Consider the following 10,493-nt stretch of genomic DNA (forward strand, 5'->3'; position numbering starts at 1 on the left):
CAATCTACAAGTCTAAATTAGTTGACAAGGCAGAGGTGGGATAGCAATACTAGAGGGTTGCAACCAATTTTTTAGGTGCTTGATGTAAAACTAAGTGCAATGCAATGAAAGGATACGTTTCTTCCTCAAGTAGGATAACAACATTATTTCAGGATCTGCATTCTTCTCCAATACCTGGATCAAGGAGAAAAATTAGAGATTTATGTTAAAACACTGATTAAGGGTCACAGATTGCTAGACAAATACTTGTCGGAGGAAGAAAGTTTATAAAATTATTCTGAGACAAACTTTCAAGGGAAGCAAATACTCCTCACTTTGGCATCTGCTCTGGGGGAGCAAGTCTGAAAATTTTCATTCAGATTAGGAGATCATTTATTTAGCAACTAGGTGACTGGGACATTAAGAAGATTCACAATCATTGATTTAATTAAATAGAATATAAGGTATCGCTTTAATTATGAAGATATTATTCCTTGTGCATTCAAATTGTATCCACATTATTCTCTTTTCCTTCTCACAAATTTTTTTTTCCTTTTTTCTTCAGAACTTCATTCTTGAGAACTTCCTATTTCTCCTGGGTTGATTCTACCTGCCAAATATTAGTTCATGGAATACTATCTATCCTCTGAATCCTTTGAAATTACTTTCCCAAAATAATCCATATTTACATTTGACTTTAACATTTGGAAGGTGTTAACAGTTGGAAAACTTAGGTGTGTGACTATTTGGATCAATTAACTTGTCTGAATCTCCAGGGTTTCTCTAAAATAGATTTCAGGGAACCCATTAAATTGAAAGGAGAAATAATTACATCTATATTTCACTAACCTCTAAGTGAAATTTAGTGTTTCTTCCAATTATCAATTTTAAAAAACAGTCTTCTGAGAAGGGGTTCATAGGTTTCACCAGATTTCCAGAGGGGTCCATGACACAACAAAAGGTTAATAACTCTTGCTCTTAAGATATACTGATTGAATTTTAGAGATGTCTGCCATTTGTGGGATTCCCACACCAAGAAACAACACATTCTAATTGTTCAGGCTAACAGTAGCAAGAAGAATCTGAAAGAAATATGACTTAGTGGCAAATTTAATAATGACAGTCATCTTGTTCAGACTTTCTGGTTATATTATGTCTTAAATTATGCCCGTAGAAGATTTAGAAAAAGCAGTTTAAGAGCTCTGGACCTGCAGTCAGAAGACTCAGATTTCAAGTTACAGCCCAGTTTTTAACTAATTATGTGACTCTGAACATGTTACTTCAACACCTTAATTTTACCAGTGAAATAACTGAGGTCAAAAAAAAAAGAAAAAACTAAAAACCCTGGCAATCAAATTCTATTAAGTTGCAAAGTTGTGAGGAACTACATTTTAAAATTCTTTCAGTTCAAAATCTATTTGAAATTTAAAGGTTATATAATCATAACTCAAAGTTATGTAACATTTTGTATCTATCCTCTTTATTTGATTCTCCTAGCAAGGCTGGGAGGAAGTAAATACAATTATTTTCCTTACTTTGGCACTTTCTCCTATTTACTGGAAAGTTGCCTGGGGACACAGAGATTTACTCTGCAACTAATAATCTTAAGAGAGCTGCCTAGAGAACTTTAGTGGTCAAGGGACTGGCCTATGGTCATAGAGTCATTATGTGCCAGAGGCTAGACTAGAACCCAAGTCTTCACTCTATACATTATACCATACACCAGCCCTTGGTCCCTTTATAAGAAAATTGAGGTTTAGTGATGCTATTACTTGTCCAAGAGTTTATAAGGGTAGAAGTGAGATTCATTTCCAAGTTCAGTCCATTATAACTTGATAACTGCTCTTAAATCAGGCAGAATCAAAGATAAATAATATCTATTATGTGCAATGCATATTTGCTCAGTGTTGGTGGGATGGTGATACCTTTGCAGGGAAGAAGGGTATCACTCCAATGACTATATAATCCAATAGACTATATTCCTGTGAATTAGTTCAAGTAGGTTACTTGGCTCCCAATACTCTCAGAGATCATGTGTATTTAATGAAAAGGACTGGGAAATGTAATTTTAAAGGAAGGGACTAAATCAGAGATTCTTTATCTTTTTCTGTTCACAGACCTCTTTAGCAATCTGGTGAAGTCTGTGGATCCTTTCTCTGAATAATGTTTTTAAATGCATAAAATAAAATTTAGGATTATGACAGAAATGAATTATATTGAAATAAAATTGTCTGTCAACAGGTTTCTATGAATCTATTTCTCTATACTTATCAGCAGAGATGTAGAACTATATGGGTAGCTTGGTCGCACCCTAGTTTTTAGGGCTCTGGCCCTGGAGACAGGAAAACTTGAGTTCAAATCTAGTCTCAAACCCTTGGGCAAATCATTTAACCTCAGTTTCTCAACAATAAAAAAAACGGGGAGGGGAGATAACAATATCACCTACTTCCCAGACTTCTGGAGAGAATCAAATGGGACAACAGTATAATGTTTAGCACATAACAGACACTTTCCTTGCTCTCTTCAAGCTCACAGTCAAACCCACCTTCCATTAACTCACCTTTCTGCCATTCACATAGAAAAGCAGTTCTGACGGACCGTTTAAGGCAAAAGACATGATGGCAAATGGGCCGACGGGTCAGCTAGGGCTGGTGAAGCGTCCACAGGAGCCTCGGCAGAGAAGGGGTTCAGGGCTCAGGGTGGGGTGCAGCTGCGCAGCTGAGCCAAGCTAGGCTCCGGCGAGGCAGAATTGCCCAGTGAGGGGCCAAGTTCGGACTGCCCGCCCCGCCCCGGGCTGCTCTGACCCAGGCTGGCCAGGGGAGTTTCAAGCTCCCTCCCCCGCCCCCCACTTCCCTTTCTCCCAATAGCATTTTAGAGAAAAAGCCTCCTTCCCCCCCCCCCCCTCCTTCCCCTCCTCTTTTTCCATCTCCTTCCCCTTCTAACTTCCCAAGCCATTCTCAGGGCGATGTTCCCTCCTCTCCCATCTTCTCCTGTCCTCTTCCACCCTAAGGTTCACTTTCTCAACCCAAGGATTTACAACTGCGACACAGATTGAAGTAGTTGAAAAGCAAAAGGAACCTGTTTTTAAAACTCAAACCAAATTAAAAGTTATCTCCTGTGGCAAGTCACCTCCTTTGAACTATAGCGTTGTGTAAATAGTGTAACTCCAGAGTATTTGTAATGAGAACTTTAAGATAATTGTTTTATTATTTCTACCCAGAGATACCGTCTGAACTGCAGATCTGTGATGGGAATGTAAATTCCTTAAAGGGGGATGGTGTGTGTGTGTGTGTGTGTGTGTGTGTGTGTGTGTGTGTGTGTGGTATGTGTAAGAGAGAGAGAATGAGTGAAACATATATCTCTATATATAGATAGATATGTTATATTATATATATATATATATGTATATATACAGAGAGAGAGAGAGAGAGAGAGAGAGAGAGAGAGAGAGAGAGAGAGAGAGAGAGAGAGAGAGAGAGCTGGAGAGTCCAGAAGATCCCACTTCTTGAGTCTTTATCTGGATTTACTAGCTGTATGATACTGGTCAGGTCATTTATCCCTATTTGCCTCACTTTCTTCATTTGGTAAATGAGCTGCAGAAAGAAATGTAGAAGGAACCACAGATCGCCAGTTCAGACAGTATCTCTGGGTAGAAATTATAAAACAATTATCTTAAAGTTCTCATTACAAATACTCTGGAGTTACACTAATTTACACAATGCTATAGTTCAAAGGTGACTTGCCACAGGAGATACTTTTAATTTGATTTGCCAAGAAAACCCCAAATGGGGTCATGAGAAGTTGGACAAGACTGAAATGATTCAACAATTGAGGAGTCTAATTATTTTAAAATAAAGCTATTATTTCCTATAGACTTTCCTGTTTTATCAATACCCCTCAAAATGTGAAACATCTAAGGAAACTATGTTTATGTTTACATAGAATTCTTTAGTCAAACGAATTTGTGCATTATTTTAGCCACACCTCAAACCAATTTTCCTGGATAAATCATTCTTGGTTATAGATTCCTATAATTTGTATTTTTGAATATTTTATTCCATATTACCCATTCCTTTAAGAAAAATGGAGCCACTTGATTTTGTATGATCCTGATTGTGTTTCATTGATATTTGAATTCATTCTGGATATTTCTAGCATTATTTCACTGGATTTTGGCAATGACATTCCTAGGAATTTTCATTTTGGAATTTCAGGAAGTGATAATGGATTCTATTTTCACAGTCTTCTTGCTCTACTATGTTTGGGCAATTTTCTTTCCTTAACCTTGTAGGGGGTGTTTTAGGCCTTTTTCATCAGCACAGATACCGAAGTTCTCTTTTCCTATGATCATACTTAGTTGAAGCTCTTTTCTTTTGACAAGGAGAGGAAGCAGAGTCCTTTTCTTTCATCCTCAGTTAAATCAGAAGTTGCCCTCCACTGGTTTGAGATTTAATTAAAGCCTTTCCTTAGAATCCAAAATCTGTCACTTTAAATTATAATCCCTCAGGAAATTTCTCTTTGCTGAAACAGTTGCAGATTTTTTTTTAATCAACTGTCAGCCTGAACTAAAGTTTCCTTTTCTTCACAGCAAGATGTTCCCTTTTTTCCTAGGTTTTTTTATTTTTTTAAGTAGCTCCCATTTGTCAGTTTCATGTTAATGCATTAGAAGTTCAAGTATTAGCCAGAAAGTTTAATTATTCACTTCTGCTTTCCTCTCACAGAGAATTTCTTACCAATTAAGTCAAAAGTCTTTTGTATTCATTCCTAAGGATATCCAGATCAAATTTACTGCTTGTTTAAGAGGTGAGTTGTTTAATGATAGGATATAGCTGGGGTGTACTTTCCCTTTACTCTGCCATCTTGTCCAGAATTCTTAGTCTTCTCTTGATAACACAAATGAAACCAAAGGAACATGTGAATCAATCTCCATTCAGACTCCATAGTCCTTTCTCTGGATGTAGAAGGCATTTTTCATCACAAATCTTTTGGAACTGTCTTTATTCATTGTATTGCTGAAAAGAGTTGACCTATCAGAGTTGATCATTATACAATGTTGCTGTTAATGTGTGCAATATTCTCCTAGTTCTGTTCACTTCATTCAGCATCAGTTCATTTAAGTCTTTCCAGTTGTCCTGATTTATATCTGGCCACTAGACCCAGATGTCTCTGGAGAAGATAGTGAGACTGGTGACTTAGCACAGAACCCCCTCACTCAAGTGCAATTCACTTCCCTGATGTCATAGTCTTCTTTGAGAATGAAGGACAAACCTCCTCATCATCATTATCACTAGAGACTATGCAAAATGCTGGGGATACAGATGGTCCTTTCTTCTGAAGAGCTTATAATCTTATGTGTAAGCAAGTTACATGAAGGATAAATTACAATAACTTTTTTCTAACATTAGCTCAAAATGCATAGGTTAATAATGAAGGAATGTAAATTTATGTCATATATTGTTGATAATTTCTCAGATTTTTTTGGTTGAATTCCCACATGATTACATCATCACTGCTTTATTTTATAATGTGACCAATGAAGAGAACACATTAGGAAAAGGAGTGTCAGTGCTCTTATTTTGTTGCTTGAACTCACAATAGTATTTTCTTCAATTCATAATTTTGGTTAAGTTTTTTAGCAATCCTCATTTATTTATTTTCCAATTACATTCAAAGTTAGCTTTCAATATTTATCCTTTTGCAAGCATTTGAGATCCACATTTTATCACCCCTGTCACTTACTACCTCCCTTTCCAAGACAGCAAGCAATCTAATATAGGTGGTACATGTAAGATAGTGTTTAATATATTTCTATATTAGTCAAGCTGCAAAATAAGAACAATAACTAAAGGTGAAAACAAAAATGTGAGAAAGAAAAAACATAAAAGAAGTTTTTAAAACTGAACATAGTATGCTTTGCTCTGCATTCAGAATCCATAGCTTTCTCTCTGAATGCAGATGGCATTTTCCTTAACAGTTCTCTCAGGATTGTCCTTGATCACTGAACTGCTAAGAGGGGTTCATAGTTGATCATATCACAATGCCACTGTTAATGTGTATTATGTTCTCCTTGATCACTTCAGTCAGTAGCAGTTCGGGCAGAACTTTTCAGAATTTTCTAAAATCAGGTCATTATTTCTTTTTTTGGCTTTTGCAAGGCAATGGGGTTAAATGACTTGTCCAAGGTCACACAGCTAGGTAATTATTAAGTGTCTGAGGTCACATTTGAGCTCAGATCCTCCTGACTCCAGGGCCAATGTTCTATCCACTGTGCCACCTAGCTGCCCCCATTATTTCTTACAGAACAATAATACTCTATAAGATTCATATTTCACAGCTTTTTCTGCCATTTCCCACTTGATGAGCATCTCCTCAGTTTCTAATTATTTGCCACAACAAAAAGAGCTGCTACAAATATTTTTTAAACATGTGGGTCGTTTCCCTTTTTTATGATCTCTTTGAGATATCAACCTAATAGTGGCATTACTGGATCAAAGGGTATATATACAATTTTATTATCCTTTGAATATAATTCCAAAGTTTTCCAGAATGGTCGAATCACTTCACAACTCCACCAACAATGTATTAATGTCCCAGTTTTCCCATATTCTCTTCACATTGACCATTTCCCATTTTTGTCCTTTTAGTCACTTTGATAGGTATGAGCTGGTATCTCAGTTGTTTTAATTTACATTTCTCTAATCAATAATGACTTAGAACATTTTTTATGACTATAGTTTTAAATTCTTCATCTGTAAACTGTCTGTTCTCCTTTGACCATTTATCAAATGGAGAATGACTTGTATTCTTATAAATTTGACTCAGTTCTAAGGAAATCTTTATCAGAAACACTAGCTGTGAACATTGTTTCCCATCTTTCTGCTTTCCTTATAATCTTGGTTGTATTGGTTTCATTTGTACAAAAAAAGTTTTTGATGTAGTCAAAATTATCCATTTTGCAATTTGTTATTTTCTGTCTCTCTTTTGGTCATAAACTTCTCATTTCAATTAGCTGACAAATAGAACAAATGCTTGTTCTCCTAACTGGCTTATGGGATTACCCTTTATGGCTAAATCCTGTACCCATTTTGACCTTATGGACTGTGAGATATTGTTTTATACCTAGTTTTTGCTATACTATTTTATAGTTTTTTGTCAAAGTGACTTCTTATCCCAGAAGTCAGAGGCTCTGAGTTTACAAAACAGATTACCATAGTTATTTACTACTGTTTCTATTGTGCCTAATCTATTCCAGTGACCTACTTCTCCATTTTTTTAGCCAGCCCAAGACAATTTTGATGACTGCTTTAGCTCTTATATGGCTCTGCACCTTCCTTTGTATTTTTTCTTTCAATAATTCCCTTTATACTCTTGACCTTTTGTTCATCTAGTTGAATTTTGTTTAAAAAGTTCTTTGAAATACCTTTTTTGGTAATTTGATTGTAGGCACAGAATAAATAATTTAATTTAGGTAGGATTGTCATTTTTATTATATTAGCTTGGAATAACCATGAACAATTGACATTTTCCCAATTATTTAGATCCAACTTTGTGTGAAGTGTTTTGTAATTGTGTTCATATAGCTTCTGGATTTGTCTTGGGAGGTACATTCCCAAATATTTTATGCTGTCTACAGTAACTTTAAAAGGAATTTCTGGGGCAGGTAGGTGGTGTAGTAGATAGAGCACCAATCCTGGAGTCAGGAAGACCTGAGTTCAAATGTGACTTCAGACACTTAATAATTACCTAGCTGTGTGACCTTGGGCAAGTCACTTAACCTCATTGCTTTGCAAAAAACACAAAAGAATTTCTCTATCTCTTGCTGTTGGACTTTGTTGGTAATGTATAGAAATGCTGATGATTTATGAGACTTTATTTTATATCCTGCTACATTGCTAAAGTAGCATTGTTTCAAGTAGTTTTTTAGCTAATTTTCTAGGGTTCTCTAAGTATATCATTATATCATCTGCAAAGAGCGAGAGTTTTGCTTCCTAATTGTCTGTTCTAATTCCTTCAATTTCCTTTTCTTCTCTTATTGCTAAAGCTAACATTTCTAATACTATATTGAATAGTAATGGTGATAATGGGCATCCTTGTTTCACCCCTGATCTACTGGGACTGCTTCTAGTTCATCTCCGTGACATATATGCTTGCTGATGATTTGAGATAGATACTGCTTATTATTTTGAGGAAAACTCCATTCATTTCTGTGCTCTCTAGTGTAATTTAATAGGAAGAGGTGCTATATTTTCTTAATGACTTTTTTTTACCATCTACTGAGATAATCCTATTATTTCTGTTAATTTTCTTGATATTATGCTGATTGTTTTCCTAATATTGAACCATCTTTGCATACCTGATATAAATCCTACCTGATCATAGTGTTTTATCCTAGTGATAACTTGTAATTCCGTTGCTATAATTTTATTTAAAATTTTTGTATCAATATTCATTAGGGAGATTGGTTTGTAATTTTATTTTGGCTCTTCCTGGTTCAAGTATCAGCATCAAGATGGTGTCACAAAATGATTTTGGCAGGAATACTTCAAAAAATTTTTTCAAATAGTTTATACAGGAATTAATTGTTCTTTAAATGTTTGATAGAATTCACCTGGTCCTGGAGATTTTTTTTTTCCTAAGAAATTCACTGATGGTTTTCAATTATTTTTTTTTGTGAAATAGGATTATCTAGGTATTTTATTTCCTCTTCTATTAATCTGAGTAATTTATATTTTTGTAAATATTCATTTATTTCCTTTTAATTGTCAAATTTGTTGGTATGTAGCTGGGCAAAATAGTTCTGATTTATTATCTCTTTATTAGTGTTTTCACCTTTTTCTTTTTTGTCCCTGATAATTTGGTTTACTTATTTTTTTCAATTAGACTAACCAAAAGTTTATCTATTTTATAGTTCAGTAGTTCTCTTACTTTCAATGTTATTATTTTCTCCTTTGATTTTCAGAATTGCAAATGTTATTTAATTTTGGATTTTTAATTTGTTCTTTTTTCTAATTTTTAAAATTGCATGCCCAATTCATCCATCCCTCTTTCTCTATTTTATTCAAGTAATCTTTTAGAGATATAAAATTTCACCTAATAACTACTTTGGCTTTGTTATGATGTCTTATCACTATGATTATCTTGTATGAATGATTTGTTGCTTGATCTGCCCATTCTTTAATATTGTTATTTAGTTTCCAATTAATTTTTAGCTCATCTCTTTATGATCCTTTATTACATGTAATTTTTATTGCATCAAGATCTGAAAAGGATGAATTTAATATTTCTACCTTTCTATATTTGTGAGGTTTTAATGCCCTAATTCATGATCATTTTTCCTATAGGTACCATGTACCACAGAGAACAATGTCCTTTCTGTCCCCAGTTTTTCCCAGAGTTCTATCATATCTAACTTTTCTAAAATTCTATTCACCTCCTTCTGTTTTATATTTAGTTTTATCTAATTCTGAGAGAGGGTTAAGGTCTCCCATTAATACAGTTCTGCTGTATATCTATCTATTCCTCTAACTCCTTTAGCTTCTCTTCCAAGAATTTGGATACTATCCCATTTGGTGGATGTATGTGGATACTATACTATTTGGTGAATCTGTTTAATATTTATATTACTTAATGCCCTCTACCATTTTAGGAAGATGTAGTTCCCTTCCTTATCCCTATTTTTGCTTTTACTTGCTCTGATAAGGATTGCTACCCCTGCTTTTTTTACTTTAGCTAAAGCATAATCTATTCTGCTCCTGTCTTTACCTTTATCCTGTGTTTATTTTTCTGCTTTAAATGTTTCTTGTAAACAACATATTGTTAGATTCTGATTTTTAATACACTCATATCTACTACCATTTTCTGGAAAATTTATTCCATTCACATTCACAGTTATAATTACTAACTGTATTTCCCTCCATCTTCTGCCATTTGTAATTTTCTCTACTTTCCTCTTGTTCCTCTTCACCAATCTTTTGCTATTGACTGCTGCCTCCCTCAATCTTCACTCCTATTTATCAACCACCTCCCTTTCCTTCTCCCTTTCTCCTTTTATTCCTTTTTAACTTTTACTTTGGCCCTCCCTTTTATCACTCCCTTCTTCCCTTTTCTTTCCCTTCCCTTTAGGGTAGGATAAATTTCTAAACTCAGTTAGAAATGTATGTTAATTCCTCTTTGAGCCAAATCAGTTGAGAATAAGATTTACTCAGTGCTCAACGTCCTCCCTTTCCCTCTGCTGTTATTAGATTCTTTGTGCCCCTTCATGTGGTGTTATTTATTCTCTTATGCTTCACTTTCTTCAAGCATGCCTTTTTTCCCCATATCCTAATTGTTTTTTAGCTGTCTTGTATCCAACTCCCTCTAAATACACTTAATTGTCCTGATAGAAGTACAATTTAAGAGCCATAAGCATCCCCATATCAATTTATACTCACTCCCTCTTTTCAAATACAACCCCTCCAATTGTCCCAATATAAACTCAACCCTTAAGAAATAAAAGCTCAATTAAAAGTTTCTAT

The 10,493-nt window shown here is 34.7% G+C and overlaps 1 protein-coding gene across 1 annotated transcript in view; it reads right to left on the reverse strand.

Annotated features, from left to right (window-relative positions):
* The window catches only part of LOC141507573 (aldehyde oxidase-like), a 91,102-nt gene extending 88,340 nt beyond the window's left edge, over positions 1-2,762 (reverse strand). The window contains exons 1-2 of the mRNA XM_074215355.1: positions 2,540-2,762; positions 117-174 (exon numbers count right to left, since the gene is read on the reverse strand). Of these exons, the coding sequence (XP_074071456.1) occupies positions 117-174; positions 2,540-2,596 (115 nt within the window). The 5' untranslated portion in view covers positions 2,597-2,762. The remainder of the gene's footprint in view (positions 1-116; positions 175-2,539) is intronic.
* Between the last annotated feature and the right edge of the window lie 7,731 nt (positions 2,763-10,493).

Source organism: Macrotis lagotis, chromosome 1, assembly GCF_037893015.1.
Source record: "Macrotis lagotis isolate mMagLag1 chromosome 1, bilby.v1.9.chrom.fasta, whole genome shotgun sequence".
NCBI classification, from domain to species: Eukaryota; Metazoa; Chordata; class Mammalia; order Peramelemorphia; family Peramelidae; genus Macrotis; species Macrotis lagotis.